Source organism: Antedon mediterranea, chromosome 9 (genome assembly GCF_964355755.1).
Source record: "Antedon mediterranea chromosome 9, ecAntMedi1.1, whole genome shotgun sequence".
Taxonomy (NCBI): Eukaryota; Metazoa; Echinodermata; class Crinoidea; order Comatulida; family Antedonidae; genus Antedon; species Antedon mediterranea.
In genome coordinates, this window is record NC_092678.1 from 1,751,130 (window position 1) to 1,771,111 (window position 19,982).

The 19,982-nt window shown below is 32.3% G+C and overlaps 3 protein-coding genes and 1 long non-coding RNA gene across 7 annotated transcripts in view; all 4 read left to right on the top strand.

Annotated features, from left to right (window-relative positions):
• The window catches only part of LOC140058879 (uncharacterized), a 37,436-nt gene extending 32,153 nt beyond the window's left edge, over nucleotides 1-5,283 (top strand). For all 3 annotated transcript variants that reach the window (XM_072104645.1, XM_072104647.1, XM_072104648.1), the window contains 4 exons: nucleotides 2,605-2,697; nucleotides 3,341-3,512; nucleotides 3,892-4,039; nucleotides 4,587-5,283. In XM_072104645.1, coding sequence (XP_071960746.1) covers nucleotides 2,605-2,697; nucleotides 3,341-3,512; nucleotides 3,892-4,039; nucleotides 4,587-4,697 — 524 coding nt within the window. In that variant the 3' untranslated portion in view covers nucleotides 4,698-5,283. The remainder of the gene's footprint in view (nucleotides 1-2,604; nucleotides 2,698-3,340; nucleotides 3,513-3,891; nucleotides 4,040-4,586) is intronic.
• A 4,071-nt stretch (nucleotides 5,284-9,354) lies between these two features.
• LOC140059578 (phospholipase A and acyltransferase 2-like) lies at nucleotides 9,355-11,276 on the top strand. The gene is made up of 3 exons (XM_072105537.1): nucleotides 9,355-9,485; nucleotides 10,123-10,228; nucleotides 10,655-11,276. The coding sequence occupies exons 2-3, from the start codon at nucleotides 10,153-10,155 to the stop codon at nucleotides 11,056-11,058; spliced, it is 480 nt and encodes a 159-aa protein (XP_071961638.1). The 5' UTR covers nucleotides 9,355-9,485; nucleotides 10,123-10,152; the 3' UTR covers nucleotides 11,059-11,276.
• Nucleotides 11,277-13,524: 2,248 nt separating this feature from the next.
• LOC140059422 (phospholipase A and acyltransferase 1-like) lies at nucleotides 13,525-15,080 on the top strand. Of its 2 annotated transcripts, XM_072105328.1 has the most exons (3): nucleotides 13,525-13,761; nucleotides 14,102-14,202; nucleotides 14,354-15,080. In XM_072105328.1, exons 2-3 carry the CDS (start codon nucleotides 14,121-14,123, stop codon nucleotides 14,767-14,769), a joined length of 498 nt encoding a protein of 165 aa, XP_071961429.1. In that variant the 5' UTR covers nucleotides 13,525-13,761; nucleotides 14,102-14,120; the 3' UTR covers nucleotides 14,770-15,080. The 2 variants fall into 2 exon arrangements, with proteins under 2 accessions (XP_071961429.1, XP_071961427.1); XM_072105326.1 differs by having other exon boundaries at nucleotides 13,525-14,202.
• Nucleotides 15,081-15,653: 573 nt separating this feature from the next.
• On the top strand, nucleotides 15,654-19,666 carry LOC140059241 (uncharacterized). Its single transcript, XR_011847157.1, has 4 exons — nucleotides 15,654-15,686; nucleotides 17,337-17,382; nucleotides 18,447-18,517; nucleotides 18,759-19,666. It is a non-coding gene; the product is annotated as an uncharacterized lncRNA (long non-coding RNA).
• The last annotated feature ends 316 nt before the right edge of the window (nucleotides 19,667-19,982 follow it).

A 19,982-nucleotide genomic window follows, 5' to 3' on the forward strand; every position in this document is an offset into this window, starting at 1 on the left:
CTGGCCTAACACTACCCTCGGACCTGTGCGTAGTTTTCAACACAGACCAGTCATAACTTGACCTTGGGGATTATCACATTTTCCAAGATTTATAAACAAATAATTGTTGTAAAAACAACAACTTGGAGGTACATGTAAGCACCCAAAGGTTGTGGGTTCAAATCGAATCAGAAAGCTTGATATTAAGGCATAATTTGTGTGTGTTGAAATAAATATGAAATGTAAATATTAATATAAAATAATTATGTCTTCGATAAGGAGACAGCTATAATTAAAAATCCTCAAACCGAGAATCTCCACTAATGTTACACAAGGCTGTCAGATGTTATACTGTTATTAATCGGACTATGTTGGAGTGCCACTTGTGTCAAGGTAGTTTGTATCTCCACTAATGTTACACCAGGCTGTCAGATATTATACTGTTATTAATCAGACTATGTTGGAGTGCCACTTGTGTCAAGGTAGTTTGTATCTCCACTAATGTTACACCAGGCTGTCAGATGTTATACTGTTATTAATCAGACTATGTTGGAGTGCCACTTGTGTCAAGGGAGTTTGTATTCAATTAGTAGATGTTAAATTAGTGATCTGTTAATGTAGGCCATTGTTAACTCATTCCCTACGTCAGTTTCAACAACATAATAGTGGTCTCACAAAGAAAATATTGATTACATACATTTTCTCTAATAAATTACATAACTGCTTAAGCTTATTCCCACTAGGACAAGTAAGTGACCAATGGCAATCAACAGCTCATTCAAGTCGTGTCTTGTCATTGGTCCTTATTCTTAATGTTGCATCCAAGTTCGAACTTACTTTATAATTCACTTTTAATATTTTTAAATTTTGACACAATGACACACATACTATAATTTTATATGAGATCATATATAAATATTGAAATATCTTTATCATTATGTGACAAGCTGAAGTAATATATTTTTATTTTAATATTTGTGCTGGTATTTTATATAATAATTTTTTTTTGACAGACAAAATTGAGCTCTATTAAAGCTCTGTCCTAAATTGTTATGCTAAAAAAAAACTTGAGAGTCGAGAATTAGCCCAGCTCTGTCTTCACTATCAAATTTGTTGTGACAAAAAAATGTGATGTGCCCAAAAACTGTTTTTAATACCTGTATGTATCTTTACCATGCAAACAATATTGCTTTTTTTTTGTTGCAGTTTTTGTTTGATAAATGGTAAAACCATTAGTATTATTAATGCTCTTAGAAAATATGGACAAATTTAATACATGTAGAGTGAATATTGATTGTGAATATTAGTATTTTATAATCTCGGAGATTTCTAGTATATTCCGACAGATTTTTTAGTAGTTGTATTTTGTAAACATTTTTTATTGATTACTAGGTCAACACAAATGTTTGTTAGTATCAGGTCACAGCTGTCATTAGCCCTAACCACAAAAGCGCTCTGAATATTTTTTTGGTCTCAAAGCATAAAGAATTCATGTTTTTAAAAAAACTATTAATAATGAAGTATTAAATATTTGTTTTGGTTTTCAACTTGTACTCCTTCATTGTATGCTGTATTATATCTTATAAACCACGATGATTGTTTGCATATAGGTTACTATGGTAACATAATCTGTATCCCTTTGAGTAGAGAATAGGTTCACCTGCCGAATGACATATTAATAGCGATGCTTGGTAATCATTTACATTTTACTTATCATTTTCTCTTAAGTAGAATTCAAATACTCTCTTTAGACTTACTTAAGTAGAATGTTGTTCACTATTTAGCAAACATGCATGAGAATTTTTACAATATTACTTTTTTCATTAACAATTTATACAGGATTATTGAAATTGTTGGTCTTTTTCTTAAAAAAGTTTTTTATATGCACATGCAGAATTCATCAGTTGAACTTGTAGAATATGAAGTACCCCCTCTATATTTTTTAATGATTAGACATTTACATCATTGACAGTAATTATTATAATGCCCTTACGTAAATTTATATATAGATATTAACATTTGTGATCTTGTTTTTGTTATAGCCTATCTAGGTTCTTGACAGTAATTCTGATTTTTTTGGCAGACATGGCGTGTCATATGTATACTTGAGCTTGGTTACAAAAACATACCAAAATATCCGCTAGTGGCACTACGTACAGTAAAAGAAAATAACTTGTGGTCTAAAGCCATAGATTAATTATGGGATAGTTGTTAATGTATTCGCATTGTAGTTTAAGTTGTGATTGGTAAATTATGCTTTAGAGTTGATTATGATTGGTTAAGTTTCTCAACATATTTCATTCATGTGACCATGTAATGATGTTCAAATATTCAATGCTGATACAGTGTCATTTTATTGTTTGGGGAATGTATTGTACTTTTAATTCTTTTTAATTATATATTTTAATATTATTTTCAGATATTCTGCCTGATATTGGTAACTGGTTCACTGACAAACTTTCTTATATGTAACACAATTATTACTTATTAGTAATTTTAGTATTACTATATGTTTCCACACATTCTGTTTCTGTCTCCTTCTTGCTGCCTTTCTCCTTTATATGTATGGGTTTTGTTTCATGTTACAACCATATCACCATTTTGTGTTTTGTAACTTCATTTCAGTTCCACCACCACAGGAACCCCCACCACCACCAGACTATGACCTCAATGGTGAAGATGAATTGAATGAGGATGGGGTACCATATCATCATCAGTGTACGTTATCATATCAAATTTCCTTCAAATCATTGTTGTCAACTTTCTTTTAGAACCTTCCTAAAATGCATTTACTATTTTAACCAATAATTCAAATATTGTTAAAAGTCACTGTCAAACTTGATTCTATGAACAGTTGGATAAAATATCTGACCAAACCAAACTCATCCCTTATCCCAAAGCTACTTAGTATTACAGTAGTAAATAAGTAAGTAATAATAGATTAAAATTGTCATCTATGTTTCTGGACATCTGAACAAATAAAATGAATAGATTATTATTATTATTATTATTATTATTATGATAATAATAAGTTATTATAAGTTGTATGCATCTGAGATTGTAATGTACTGTAATAAGATTGTCATTCCTTCAGTCATCCTTTCCACAGGGTTGGTCCCATAGCCTGTGACAACTCCCGCATCTATATTCAAGGCAGCAGATGCTATTTCTGTCACATGCTATTTGGGTAGAGATCAGTAAGATCTCTTCAGCCCGATTAGGGTAATATTTTACATTAAGTACAAAAATCAACTGCTTTAATTTCCAGAATATTCTTTATTAAAATGATTTTAGAAATACTGTATGTTTTATAATTCTAACAATAAGACTAAATAAAATTGGTGTTTGTTTGTAATTCTAGTAAATAAATCTGGTAGAGACAGTTCTTCGGACGAAGGTCAACCAACATCTCCTGTTCAGCGTGCTTTTCTTCCAGCTGACGATAACCCTGTACTGATACCGCCTAAACCTCTACCAAATCCAGTCAAAGGATCCAGAATGCATAAGGATCTTCACTTTGAATTAAAACATAGGTAGGTGTTTGAGATTAACCACCATTGATTTGTGACGACTGATGACCTAGCTAGGTCATCAGGTCAGTTGATGTGTCTTTGGTTGCAAGCCTGGACCCAGAAACCATCAAAACTGTGCGGCAAATCAAATCGAATGTCAATGTTTTGTTTTCACGACACACCACACTGCTATGCATCACTCAATCTATGCATTAAGGTGGAGAGCAAGGAAGCACGTTGTAATATCCCTGCGTGCCTACCATGAATTAGCATGACATACCTTGATTGCTGATTGTCTGTCGTCACTAATGAACACAATGTTGATTCTCAACTTGACTTTATTTTCTTTTTTGGAATCATAAGCTTTAATGTTACACTATGTTTTTTTTTCTTTTATTAGTGGTAGAGATGTACTAAAACCAGAGTTAACCAGGATTATGACGCAACGAAAACATCAAAAGTCTAAAGCTGAATTGGAAGAGGAAAAGAAAAACAAGAGAACAAGTCTAGAAATAAAATTACAAGAACGACAAGATAGGATAAAACAGGTATACATACAGTACCATTGATTTTGGCATGACTGGCGTTCCATGTCAATCAACACAATTATCTGTTTTGATAGACTTGTCTGTGCGATATTACTTGTTTTAAAAAAACTTGGTACAATATTAAATTAAATGTCTCCCAGTGTGCTGATCATGTAGAATAGTTGTACTGAATAGGAGGCAACCCAGGTGCATGTTATGTTCTATTAAATGTCTCCCAGTGTGCTGATCATGTAGAATAGTTGTACTGAATAGGAGGCAACCCAGGTGCATGTTATGTTCTATGACTTAAGCTCTGTCTACACTATCAAACTAGTTTGACAAAAAAAGTGTGATAACAAATATGGTAGTGATATGACGTCATCATGTCCAATTTTTGTCACATAACATGCACCTGGGTTGCCTCCTATTCAGTACAACTATTCTACATGATCAGCACACTGGGAGACATTTAATAGAACATAACATGCACCTGTTTTCCAAAGAATAAAGCCAGGAAGATTTATTATAGAAGAAATAAATCAAATACAATTTTTGTTGTCTTTTATAGGAAGATGAAAAAAAGAAAGTATCTGGAGAATCCATACCTGAAGAACCAGGTCAGGCAGAGTTGTACCGAATAAGGAAGTCTTTAAGGTCAAATGAAGCCACGAAAACATAACACTAATCTATCTTCTGTTTGATAAAGTTAGGGCCTGTTCAGACCTACAGAGTTATGCTTTTCTATGAGATGCAGTGTACAACATTATCAGATCCAGGAAAATATTATTGGAAGCCACCTCTTACAAGACTGAGCATAACTCCATAGATCTGAACATATCCTTAGTTAATTGATTTTCTAGGAGGAAATTGTTTTTTACACTAAAACCTGTGCACACTAAGTAAACTGAAAATTGGCTCCAATTTTGCAATCCACTTTACCCTTGGTTGATTAAATTATTCTTGTGAGATTATGAGATTTGCATCTAGTCTGTAAAGAGTAACAGAATTGCCATTTTGACAGCTAAAATTGTGATTTGGCATAAACTGTTTTGTGGTTTAAATTTTCAAACATTTTGGCAATGTAGAGAATAATTACAAGTTTAGCATCAATGGCCAATTTTGAGTTCATGACCAAATAGCTTGTTTGGATGTAGAGGGCACATGGATTTGCAAAACTGAGAACTGATAAGCAATGTGTAAGCAATCTCATTGGTTATTCAAAGATTTATTTAGTAAGAATACTTATTAAACAAAAAAATTAATGCATTTTGACCTAAATGTGGAGAGTTTTTTTTAAACTCTCTATTGGTACATAGTGTTACCACAATCAATCTGATTCGTTTGAGGTAGTAAAGTTGATTCAAATGACAAGACTAGAAGCAGTAAAAAGGACAGCACTTTTGGCAGATAAGAGTCTTGCCACTCAGAATATTAACTAAGTATGCACAAGCCTTTTAGTCTACTTCCACATTGTCTCTTTCTACATTTTGTAAATTTAATAATTTTATTAATACAGTTATGTTGCAGAATAGGCTAGGTGTGAAAGGATATGCAAGTGGCCCTGCTATGCTTAAATTTGAGGGTGAACCAATTTTCTAAATTCTCTACATAGTTCTCAGTGAACAACACTATTCCAGTATCCTTATTTGTTGTTGTTTATTTGAGAAGATGCTTTTCTTAACTAAATTATTTAATACTAATCATTTTGACCAATCTGTAACAAACTACAGTAATAGTTTAAACTAAAATGTTATGTTATAAATTTAATTAATATTTTAATCATTACATTGCTAGCTTTTTATATAATTATTGCATATATCTTTAGTTTAATTTATCTTATTTAAAGTTAATTGGTTTTTCTATTAAAATATGTATATATAATTATAATTTAAGAATATCTCCAGTTAGAAACTTTCAATATTTTGTTCATTATAAGATATTACACATTAATTGTATAATTAAGTTTGAAATGCATTCGAAATCCCCTATTCCATACAAAAATTAATTATTTACTATTCCATAAAAAAAAGACATTCCATCAATCTCGTTCAATGATACCAATACTGTAGGTGACCAATTTTTGAAAATTTCCAAAACACCAGAATGTGTTACTCCATGTGTTGTCATATGTTTATATTATAAATCTCCACAGATGACATTGTTTGTTTCAAGTATATTTTTTAAATTGCCTAAATAAATTTTTTAAATTAATTTTGAAGATTACTATTTCAGGATTTAACTGAAGATAAATGGAGTAAAAATCACATTCCAAGTTAGGCCTAGAAGTGAAATGAACAGCCTTTATTGTTCGTACTAAGATGCATGCAACCAGTCCTCAAGTCCTACCCCACAAGAACACTACAAACAGGCCAGTATATTACGCTGTTAGGGGTGGGGATAGCTTCATACTGTATATTGTTTAACCAGGTGGTATCCAAATCTATAACTTTCCCTCCATAAAAGCTATTTTACATACCTGAAAATTTGCTCACTTGAGGACATCTTCAATGTGCTCACTTGAGGGCATCTTCAATGTTGTTAGAGGTTCTCATAAAGAACCCATTCCACTCAATTACATTCTGAAGCTCTGTCTGCACTATCAAACGTTATGTGACAACAAAATTTGTACCCATATATGTACATGATATCACTACCATATTTGGGTATATCACTACCATATTTGGGCACATCACATTTTTTTGTAAAACTAGTTTGATAATGTAGGCAGAGCTTAATAATTATTTCTGCAAAAAGTCTTCCATAAGCCGTTGTCTTTGCCTTCTGTAACCATTACTGGTGTCAAAAGAAAAATCCAAACATAACTTCCAAATAATACAATTGGCTTTAAATAATGAAAAAAGCTTTCATTTGCATTTCTAACATAGGTAATTGAAGTTAAGTCAATATATAAATATGTTTGTTAATGATTTTTTATTCCAGAATTTAAAAATGAAAGTATTTCTTTCTCAAATTTGTTTTGTGTTGACAGGTGTCCATAAAATGTTTATATCACACAGGTATAATACATGTGTCCGGTAAACATGTGTGTCCGGTAAACATGTGTGTCCGGTAAACTCTGGTGTCTGGTAAACACAGGTGTCCGTAAAACACAGGTGTTGTATAATACATGTGTCCGATAAACCCAGGTGTCCGGTAAACACAGGTGTCCAGTAAACCCAGGTGTCCGATAAACACCGGTGTTTATATCACACGGGTATCATACATGTGTCCGGTAAACACAGGTGTCCGTAAAACACAGGTGTTACATTCATTTTGTTACACTTCAAATTTATTAATAATTGTAAAACTGCAAACAGAATTTTTTATAGAAATTAAATAAAACTTATAATAGTGCCTTTATAGGTAAGCGTCTATCATTCTTAGGATTTCTCTGCATCTTATATGTTAACATTCAATCAAGTAAATATAATTTGTTAACATAAGCTGTAGCTTTAGTAGAAATTATTCAAATTATAATAAGATGCAAATTAAATGCATGCTTGAATCGATCCATTCGAGTTGCTTAATGCTGGTTGCTGTGTTTCAGTTTCTACTATAAAAAAATTAATTTGGAAAAGTATTATTTTGGCAAGACATATTATTAGGTAATTCTTTTTCTCATTAAATAATTTTAACAATTATTTTGATTTGAACAACAGCAAAAAAAACGATCTTTCTGCAAATTACCGATCAAAGGTTATGTTCTGAAATTTTACAATTTTTCAATTCCAACTTTATGAGATTCAAAATTCGTCTTCTGCAAAACAGTAACTCTGATTGCTTTTGTGAAACAATGGAGGGTTACAGTCATCTGGATGTGCTCACATACAACAGCTTTTCCACATTTTTGCAAAAACGCAAGATTCTTAACTCTGGTTATTGATGTTTTTGTGAATTCATTTTCTCAAACACAATTAAACAAATTTATTATAGTTATAAGTTATAAATGTATTATTTTATGTTGGACTATAAATTAGTAGGTAATATAAGTTTTTGGGAAAGGGTGTAAATTACAATCAAAATGTAAGTAGGTATGCTTGGTATGACAACGGAAATGTTAATCAGTAATCGGTTAATAGTAATTTTTACTAAATTTAACCTGATTTGTTTATATAAAGTAGAACCTATTAAGGGGACACTTTTGGGACCCAACAGTGTCCTCTGAATATGAGTGTCCCAATTGAATGTTCTACTGTACTTTACAGAATTATACTAAGAATAAGTTTATTAAAAATATATTGTCATAATTTTCTCAGGAGCAGGATAGAAATATATATAAACATGATTTACGGGATGTATTATAACAGATCATATAATCCTCAAAATAATTATTTTTTGTATTTTTATTGTTATCGCTGTGGTCATCCAATGGACAATCGGACAAATAGCCACAGTAAATTTTATTTTTAATTGGTTAATGAAAAAACAGCATTATATGTTTTTAAAATGTTTTTATTGTATGATAAAATATTTCATTATGATTAGTTAGCTTGTAAATGGATAGAAAATGCTACTGGATTACGTAATCATTATTTTATATTGAAAAAAATAAAATTTCATTTAAACTAGCCATTACATGTATTGGTTATTTTGTATAAATATTATAAATAAATAATAAAAATTGTACATAACACTATACATCAAGTTTGTACATAGAATATATCAAGTTTTACTATTTATCAAGTTTGAGCATAACTATTTATGGAGTTTGAGCATAACTATTTATCGAGTTTGAGCATAACTATTTATCGAGTTTGAGCACAACTATTTATCGAGTTTGAGCACAACTATTTATCGAGTTTGAGCATAACTATTTATCGAGTTTGAACACAAATACTGTATACATCAAGTTTAAGCACAATTTTACATCGAGTTTGAGCACAACTATACTTTGAGTGTGAACATACCATACATCGAGTTTGAGCACAACTATACTTTGAGTGTAAACATACCATACATCGAGTTTCAACATACTATACATTAAGTTTGAGCACAACTATACATTGTTTTTATTTGATCATTTTGAATATAAAGACTAGCAGCTACTTTGATTGCATGTTGTCAAACACAAAGTCCTTTTTATATGTCACCAAATGTTCTATTACTGTACTTCATCAAATGAGAGCGCACCCCTCCCCCTCCCCCCCCCCCCCAAAAAAAAACCCAAAAACAAAAACCAAGACTCGACGGTCGCAAAAGCTTACGAAGATTAACAATGAGATCCTTCATATGTACACTCGAAAGATGTGACCATTGTAATATTTATGTCCGATTTGGCGTACCATAATTTTTTTGAAAACGCCCTCTGTTGATACAGATACCTTTTTAATGGGTATGGGGATTTCCAGAAGTTATTTTTACTAAGACTTGGTTTTTCCAGAGGAATAGGAATAGAAATTAATGCTTCTAATCTTACCAAAGATTGTGGTTAGTTGCTGTGGGTAGAGTGGGCAGTAGAGGAAAGAAGGTATGCCTACTTTTAATATGTATTATAAGTGAGTTTAGAGCTAGGCCATGAATTAAGTGATAAGTACACGTCATTCACAGAACTGCCAAGCTCAGTGTGTAGAAGAAGGCCTCTAAGTCTAATGCAGTAGCTATACTAATCATAATGACCTAGCCTTGCTAGTAGTAACCCGTAATTTTTCTGTAACTCTCTAGGTCATAGAATATAATGTATAGGTTGTTGTTATAGTCTACTTATCAACATAATAATAATAGACTAGCTAGGCCTATGTGCCACCCACCCCAGTGTAGTAGCTGTTCGACTGTTGTAGTAATAATAATACGGTTCTATATATTGGAACTTTCTTTAATATAACAACGGTCGTTTTCTGTAGGTAGGCATGTATCATTGAAAAAGAATATTGTAGGACAAGGAATTAAAATACCCTTTATAATATTTTTCAATCATAAAAAATGCATCCTCTATCATATTCATAGTTTTCAAAACACTCTTAAAAACCCATCTATTTTCTTTGTAATTTCTTTCTGTTTTTTCTCTCAGCGCTTTGAGATAATCTTTTGATTGTGTAAAGAAAGCGCTTTATAAATCGAACAACATTACATTACATTCATTATTTATTCATTGAATATTTTTACAGTTCTCTCAAGTACGTTGTCATCATTAGAGGATGTCTCGCTCCAAATTCCAAGCAGGTGACCTGGTTAAGGTGCGGCGCTGGGATCCAATTCCCTACAGTCATTGGGGTAAATTTTGAATATTTTTGTATATAGTTGAATAATACCTCCAACCTTGATATTAACAGGACTGAGAAAAGTACTGCCATTTATAAAGGTCAATTTACACAGACGAATGGTAAAGGTCATAAGGAATATAACACAGATTACATCATGGAAAGCACCTGGCATATATTGGTTATATGTCAAGGTCATATTGTTTATGCTTGCGTTTTTTTTTGTTATAACGCCCTCTATATGGTGATGTATTTAATTTATAATGCCCTCTATTGTCTGGCTATGCTTTCATAAATTCTCATGTTTCATTTTTCCATGTTTGTACCTCTAATATTTATTCCTTACTACACTTAAATGTGTAGATTCACAAAATTGCTTTTTTATTCAAAATATCTAGTGAGCTTATGCATAAAGTATTTTATTCACTTTGGTTTTTAGGAGTGTACATTGGTAATGGTGAGGTTATGCACTTATCTGGAGCAGAGTTTAATATCAAAGCAAAGGAGACAGCAAAGGTACATCGTGTGACATTTAAGGAGTTTGTGGGTGATGATGATAACGCAGAAGTGGAATGTATACCATGCCCTTCTGACGTCAGCCGGGAAGAAGTTGTAAGACTTGCGAAGAGTGCAGAGGGCGGTTTCTTTAGAAATAGACCGTACGATCTGTTTACTAACAACTGCGAGCATTTTGCTCGTTGGTGCCACGGTGAGGCAAGAAGCAAGCAGGTAGATAATGCTGTATGGTGGGGTACCGTTGGTGCTGCTGCTGTCGGTGGAGCCCTATTACTTGGATCTTTACTCTCATCTGATAAAGAAGACAAAAGAAAGAACAAATACTAGTCTATAGTGAACATTTCTATCATGCTCAATAAAACACAATTTTTTCCAATGAAATATACTGTATATTTAAATGTTTTCATTTTTTTAGTTTAAAGAAATGCTGTATAATTTGGAATACATGATATGCTTTATATTTTTATATTTTTGTGCAATTTCTTATGTGAAACGTAACCTTTAGTCTTGTATATCAAAATAAATAAATCCGGTTATTTTTGTCATATTTATATTTCTCAATGTTTCTTTATACTGTACTTTATTGTTTTCCACATTTGACCTTGATTCTCACATTTGGTAATGGTGAGGTTATGCACTTATCTGGAGCAGAGTTTAATATCAAAGCAAAGGAGACAGCAAAGGTACATCGTGTGACATTTAAGGAGTTTGTGGGTGATGATGATAACGCAGAAGTGGAATGTATACCATGCCCTTCTGACGTCAGCCGGGAAGAAGTTGTAAGACTTGCGAAGAGTGCAGAGGGCGGTTTCTTTAGAAATAGACCGTACGATCTGTTTACTAACAACTGCGAGCATTTTGCTCGTTGGTGCCACGGTGAGGCAAGAAGCAAGCAGGTAGATAATGCTGTATGGTGGGGTACCGTTGGTGCTGCTGCTGTCGGTGGAGCCCTATTACTTGGATCTTTACTCTCATCTGATAAAGAAGACAAAAGAAAGAACAAATACTAGTCTATAGTGAACATTTCTATCATGCTCAATAAAACACAATTTTTTCCAATGAAATATACTGTATATTTAAATGTTTTCATTTTTTTAGTTTAAAGAAATGCTGTATAATTTGGAATACATGATATGCTTTATATTTTTATATTTTTGTGCAATTTCTTATGTGAAACGTAACCTTTAGTCTTGTATATCAAAATAAATAAATCCGGTTATTTTTGTCATATTTATATTTCTCAATGTTTCTTTATACTGTACTTTATTGTTTTCCACATTTGACCTTGATTCTCACATTTGGTAATGGTGAGGTTATGCACTTATCTGGAGCAGAGTTTAATATCAAAGCAAAGGAGACAGCAAAGGTACATCGTGTGACATTTAAGGAGTTTGTGGGTGATGATGATAACGCAGAAGTTGAATGTATACCATGCCCTTCTGACGTCAGCCGGGAAGAAGTTGTAAGACTTGCGAAGAGTGCAGAGGGCGGTTTCTTTAGAAATAGACCGTACGATCTGTTTACTAACAACTGCGAGCATTTTGCTCGTTGGTGCCACGGTGAGGCAAGAAGCAAGCAGGTAGATAATGCTGTATGGTGGGGTACCGTTGGTGCTGCTGCTGTCGGTGGAGCCCTATTACTTGGATCTTTACTCTCATCTGATAAAGAAGACAAAAGAAAGAACAAATACTAGTCTATAGTGAACATTTCTATCATGCTCAATAAAACACAATTTTTTCCAATGAAATATACTGTATATTTAAATGTTTTCATTTTTTTAGTTTAAAGAAATGCTGTATAATTTGGAATACATGATATGCTTTATATTTTTATATTTTTGTGCAATTTCTTATGTGAAACGTAACCTTTAGTCTTGTATATCAAAATAAATAAATCCGGTTATTTTTGTCATATTTATATTTCTCAATGTTTCTTTATACTGTACTTTATTGTTTTCCACATTTGACCTTGATTCTCACATTTGACCCTGTTTCTCACATTTGACCCTGTTTCTCACATTTGACCTTGTTTCACACATTTGACCCTTTTCTACTGCACTATATAAAAAAATATTTTTTTAAATAAAAAAATATTGTTTTAGAAAGTATTTCAAATTAGCAGGTACTACTAAAAAATAGATACCAAGCCAATGGTGCCAGGGGAGGAGGGAGTGGTAGGGTGGGGAGGGGTGTGGTGGGTACAGTATCACTAGGAGGAGGAGTAAAAATAATATATTATATTCCATCTGTGATGGATCCGTATTAAAGAATGTTAACAAATTATTTTGTCGATCTGTTTTTTTTAAAACAAAGTTATAATGTGTCTGCCACTTCAGATTTTACATTGTAATGTTGAATAATATAAAACCATAGGCCTACACTTTTTTAAAACGTTTTTCTCTCATTTTTCACTGTGTTGATATCTATTTTGCTCTTTTTGAAAGCGCATTCAGTGGAACCGGACATTAAACGTAAAACAATGATAAACTAAACTAAATGCTGAAGTGAACAGTCGTAAAACACTGTTTCGAGAACTGGTGACCAGAAGATGACGTCACTGGCGCTGCAGGTCAACATTTTAAAGTTTGTTGGCGTTTCCAGACGCTTTTACCGTAGGCCTACACGAGGATGTAAAATATACAACCTCTCTTAAATAATATTTCCAAACTTTAAACCTTATACAGTATGTTTATTTACAACTCGAGGGAATAACAAGCATTGAATTATGTCGTTTTTTTCTGAAAGTTGACCAAAACAACAAACAAACCTGTCTGCATATTTTTACCCCGTTTACACTATCACCGCAACAGCGGTATGTCGTGTGTAAATGCCATTGCTTATTTTATGTTATTCATTAATCTATGAGATTACGTAATCAATGTTGTATCTGTTAGCAATATCAGTTTATGTAAATAGACCGGCGTACTTGGTTTTTCCAAAAAAATGTTTATATAGGCCTAGATGTTGTATATATCAAACAGTTCAGTACAGTAAGGTATAGTGAATCAAGGTAGACAGGTGTTGTAAATTAGTAAGTACATTGTTTTTCATTAACTCCCTGTATTTAGCCCAGAGATGTTAGGCATATCAAAAGTTCCAATAGGACTAAGGCATATAAATACACGTGACACCCTAACAAGGTGACGTGGGTCCAGTCATCAATGTAAAACTCTCAGTATGGTGCACTTTTAATTTAGGCTTGTGGACCTATAATACCGAAAGATTAACTAATACAACATAATTCACAAGCATATTGTAATATAAAATGTGTGACGTGTTTTCCCTCCAAAGATCTGCGACCATGGCTTTGCAGTTCTAGAGTAATGCACGCCGATAGCCTAATAAGTGATATTTTCTTCTTTTTTCAGTAGGGCCTACTACTATTGTGATATGTATCCTTACAATCTTCAAGCAGGCGACATTGTTACGGTAAAACGTACAAGTCCGTTTAGGCCTACTTACTACCACTACGGTAAATGCAATTAAATGCCATACATATAACATTAATATCTATTGTATAATGTCTAGTGAAAAGGCGGGCATTTGTATTCTTAAACATGTGGTTGATTGAATACAACCAGGGCTGAATTGACAAAATTGTTTTGTACTTATTTGAATTCCAGGAGTGTACATTGGTAACGGTGAGGTTATACACTTATCTGGAGCAGAGTTTAATATCAAGGCAAAGGAGACAGCAAAGGTACATCGTGTGACATTTAAGGAGTTTGTTGGTGATGATGATGATAACCCAGAAGTAGAATGTATACCATGTCCTTTTTTCGTCAACCGGCAAGAAGTTGTAAGACTTGCGAAAAGTGCAGAAGGAGATTTCTTTAGAAATCGCAAATACGATCTGTTCTTCAACAACTGCGAGCATTTCGCTCGTTGGTGCCACGGTGATTCTGAAAGTAAGCAGGTACAAAAAGTTGTAAAAGGGGCTATCGTTGGCGGTGCTGTTGCACTTGGTGTAGGCCTACTCATTCGAGAAGTAGTAAAAGAAATTAAAGAAGAGAAGAAACAAAGGCACTATCACTATTAATTTCTGTCATTGCTATTAAAGAAAGCATTATTACAATGTAAAACGTACAGCCGTTTTAGTGTGATTTTTATTCTTAAAACCGATGTCAGTCAAACGGTTCAAAATTGATAAACTGAAAATTCACGTATAATTACCGCTGAATAAAGTTTTGATGCTACAGAAAATCCCTGCTTTGGGACACTTCCACTCGAAATGAGAGGGAATATGCTTTAACCTTACGGCAAACTAGGCCTACTCAGGGGACACCTATTAAGGGACAGGAGCACTTTTGAGTGTGCCAAATGATTGATTCAACCCCTATTGGGGGTGAAAATATATACTATAATAACAAAAAATACTTATAATTATATTAATTTATATCGTTATTATTATTAATAGACCGTACATCAATTACCACTGGGGTTCTACACCTTCTTAGACTAGTCCTTTTGTTCCAGACCACTTCCTAATCAGATTCAATAAAAAATGGATTAGGTTGAGTTCAGTAATGGTGGGCAGTGATTGAAGAGTACTACCCTTACTTTGAATGCAGAAAGAAATGAATATAGACTGCCCCGCAATCTGTAGTCTGATATCTTTTACTGTATAAAACATTTCCTCATGAAAACAAAAATTGTTATAATGTACTTTGTTCAATGTATCATGTTTTTACATATTTATTTATGTTGTTATTTGGAGACAAGGAGAGACCAGATAGAAACATAGCCGCTAAGGATAGTGGCTAATTTGGCGGCCTCCACTTTAACTAATCTTAATTTACAAAAATGTTGCTTAACATATTTACTGGATTTTCCAGAATGTTGTCATGATTGTATGAAGGAAATTAGTATTTCCTCAGGGCTTTATGTATAAATAGGCCGGCCAGATTGGTTTTCCCCCAAACTCTCTCGTATAGGCTGCGGTAGATTGACTATACAGTAAGTACAATATATTCATTTTAAAATTCGATTAAGCGGTGATTTTAGCAAGATTAAAGTATTAATGTTATTCAGAAATTGTTTTTTTAATGGTCGCAGTAAGTCATATAAAAGCATTTTGAAAAATGACTTTAGTACAAAGAAGCAAATTTAAGAATGTCATAATAAATTAAAATATATAATAATTGTTTTTATTTAGTTTTATACATAAGGTTGTTTTTTTCATTTGCGTTGAATCTGAGTGATGTGAAGTCTTTTTAATGTTTGGTCTTATTCGACTCTTTATATCTTTTTATGTAATTCAATTGTTACCATTGAGCAACTAAAATGTTCACAAAATTACAAAGACCGTACGGTAAACGTCGATTTCCCATTGGATCTCCGAATCAACGAGCTTTACATAGTGTAAGCTTTAATCACGTTCTGCTTCTCGGAATTTCATACAACAAGGAATCACACAACATGACAATTTCCCTAGAAATAAAGTTAACATTTTCCGGTATTTTTTTTATTTTTTTTTTATTTACCCATAAATATAAAGTATAAATATTGTAACATATATAAAACAAGGGCTAAAAAATAGCTAAAACTAATCAAGTAGAGCCCCTAAACATTGAAAAATAGTTATATAAATAAATTCGGGCTACCTTTCTAAAAATTAATATACATAAAACATTTTTTTGTTAAACGTGTATAGGCATAACAATTCAACATAAATTGAATTGTCAGTTTTTTCACTCAACTTATCACACGTTTTAATTTGTAGTTTTATTCTGTTACACAATAATATTCACAATCTATGGATGTGTTTCATTCTTATGCGACATGTAGTTATCGTTTTATCTGTGTATTAAAAAAAAACAAATATAAGGTCTAAGTACAAGAACATTTTTTTTCTTCTGGTTTTGACCTTATTTGCGGTTTTATGCAACTCTCATTTTTATTTATCTTGACCGTATTGAAATAAACTGTGCTGTCGCGTAACGAAAGGAACTTACAGAAAACCTGTCATATATACATCGTACCTTCTAATTTTGAAATCTAACTCAACTAGATAAAAGTAAATTGGTTATTACAATGTCGTACAATCGCTCATGTCCATTTTTCATGATAATATGGTCGTTAGGCCTATATGTATTACGGTAACATTTTCACATGAAAGCAAAATCTTTTCGAGAGATCTTAAATGTTCTATTTTGCCATCACATAGTTTACTATGGGAATAAGATAACCTTGTTTTGACGACTTGTAATCCTCTTTCATAATTAAATGAACAGTAAAGAATTCACGGTAGCTTGGTTTCGATTCCGATAAAACTACTACTGAAAGTGCTAAAATGTGCTAAGGAAAAATTTATTTTTAGAATGGAGATGAAAGGCAATCCGATCTGATTCTTCCTAAAATAATCCTTATAAATTTAATCAAATCATTCTGTCAAAGTTGGTAATTTAACCATAGTTCTATATTTATATCGATAGTCATTGATTTGTTGTCTTGAGAATCCACATCTCTAATTACCTAATAATCAGACAAAAAAGTATAATGTGCGTACAAAGGCATAATGTTATAAAAAAAAAAGGTATCGATATATTTGGATTTCACAACTTCAACGGGTTTACCGTATTCATAGTCTTGGTTTTATGTTTTTAGAATTCCTTATAACGAATACGAACGACTTCAAATTTCATAAAGCAAGGTAAGAAAACCTATTTTTCAAAAGAAAATGGATTCTATAAATGATGATTGCATTCATTATGCGAGAAATTATTTAAAGATTTAAAGAGTATTGTCCATTGAAACACAAAAAATGAAGGTCAAAATATTCTAAATTTAAATTGGCCATTTCAAAGTAATATTAAAGTTATTAACTTTAAGTCGAAAATTTGAGCCAAAAACAACATGTTTACGTAATTAACAGGTAAATTAATTTTATTTTTTTAAATTTTATTTTGTCTGGAAAATCCTCGCGAGTGAAACCACGAGTATGCATTATGCATGATGCTAATTAGGATGGTTTACAACTCGTCACGATTGAGAAGGTGTTTTCATACAGATCGCGAGGAAGTTTTATGATTATGCATACAGAGTAGCCAAAAAAGCGTGTTGCATTATGAGATATGTTTTGATCGAAAACTTTGACTGGAAGTCAAAGTTTTTAACAAAGAAACGAAATAACCCACTTTTTTTCGAAATCTTTTTTTTTTTTTTTTTTTTTTGGAATTAGTCAAAGGGACAATAACATCTTTAACCAAGGGAATTTGCAAAAATAGTTTTTTTGGTCAGCTATAACCATACATATCTTTTGTGCGTTTTTTTTTCTCCAAGATCCAATAAGATATATATATAAATATGACTGTGGAGATAACATTGTTTACCTCCTTGATATACTGTAACTGGTAGTAAAACATGTGAATTACGGATTAACAAATATGGTATCGTTTCGCTCATGATCGTCGTTAAGACGTCATCATTTGCAAAGTAATGGGGCATTTTTCTAATTTCCCCGTAGGTGCCGACCGGTCATGGGCGACCTATATTGATTTTACTATATTATGTACATATTTTTGTTGTAAATGGTATCCACTTCTTCTTTTGGTACTAACTATTTAACATTGTAATTGTGAATGAATACAATTATAAGAATTTGCAACAGTGTTCCATTTAATTTGCAAATTCGTACAGTACTTTTCATAATGTTCTTTAGTCTTTCTTTGGTTTGAATTAATTAATACTGTAACATTTATATATAATTTTTAATAGGATGTTCACATGTGAAGCAGGTGACCTGATTGCGGTGTATCGTAATCACCGTTACCCTTACAGTCATTGGGGTAATTTTTTTATTTTTATAAATGTTTGTTGTGTTGGTAGATGTTGAGTGGTCGGTGCAACAATACCAATGATTCTGTTTCTTTAGGCCTACACTACGTCATTTTTGTCCTGCCATGACATTCTCTAAAAACGATATATTTTTGCCGCAAAACATTAACATTTTACTAAACAATTATATGTGGCCTTTCTGAAAGTATTGTTTCAAATAAAAAACAAGCATTATATATATTAAAACTACAGGAGTATACATTGGTAATGGTGAAGTTATGCACCTAACGGTGCCTGAAGAAAAAGTACACTGTGTAACATTGGATGAATTTGCAGGTAAAGATGTAAAAGAATGTGTACCATGCCCTCCTGATGTGAGCCGGAAAGAAGTTGTCTGGCATGCAAGATTAGTAGAAGGAAGAATGTTTAGAAATAAACCGTACGATGTGATGACGAACAACTGTGAACATTTTGCTCGTTGGTGCCACGATAAAGCAAGAAGCGAGCAGTCGGAAAATGTTCGATGGTGGGCTGCTGCTCTTGCCGCACTCACTAGGCTTTTTAATATTAGATCTTTCAGTAGAAATAAACAATAAGAAAAGATATTATATTAAATGCAATGTATTTTCTTGTTTGCTTTGTTTTACAATAATTTGCATATGTAGGCCATTTCAAATTCAAAACAAGGTTTAAACACTGTATACAATTTCTTTAATCTTCTGCAAAGAGCATTATTGTTCTTCATAATTATGTGGTGAGATAGGCCCAATTCACATACATAGCTCTAATAAAATATATATATATATTTAGAATATGTTTATAGACATTGACATTTTATGTGATTTCTTTTGATAAATATCAACATTTTAAAATTATTATCTATGTTTTTTCGACTAACTTTGATGGTGGTTGTTTCTACATCGAACGGTTTGCTGATGTGTTCAATACTATATTGGAAGACACCAATCATCTTCTTCATGGCGACATTATCGGCACCGTTATCGATAGACGTGGTAGGATGAGGACGGTAAATGAGTACTCATTCTACCCAGCTGAGATACGAAATTATAACAAACGATTTGTAAGATCTTTTTCCTTTATATTTAAGGCAAGCCAAGGTAATGAGCATTGTAATTTACATTAAATTTGATAACAGAAGGAATCAGTATTATGTACTGTAATTAAATCATTTATCAGCTATTCTTTATCGTTTGTCAATATTAGCTTAAAATAAACTTTCGGAATTCTGCTTAATCTCATCAAATAGAAGATAACAAAGCATGATTGCTATTGTGTCTCCATCTGTTTTGGTTTTCCATTTTGAAACAAAAAATACTACAAACAAAAATACCCCACAAATAGATTATATAGGCATTATGTATTTAATCTGTGATGTATGTATAAGGCCTATTATGTCTACATAATTTGGCATCAAGAAAAAACAAGACCTTTTTCGTCACTAAAGAATACTACTGA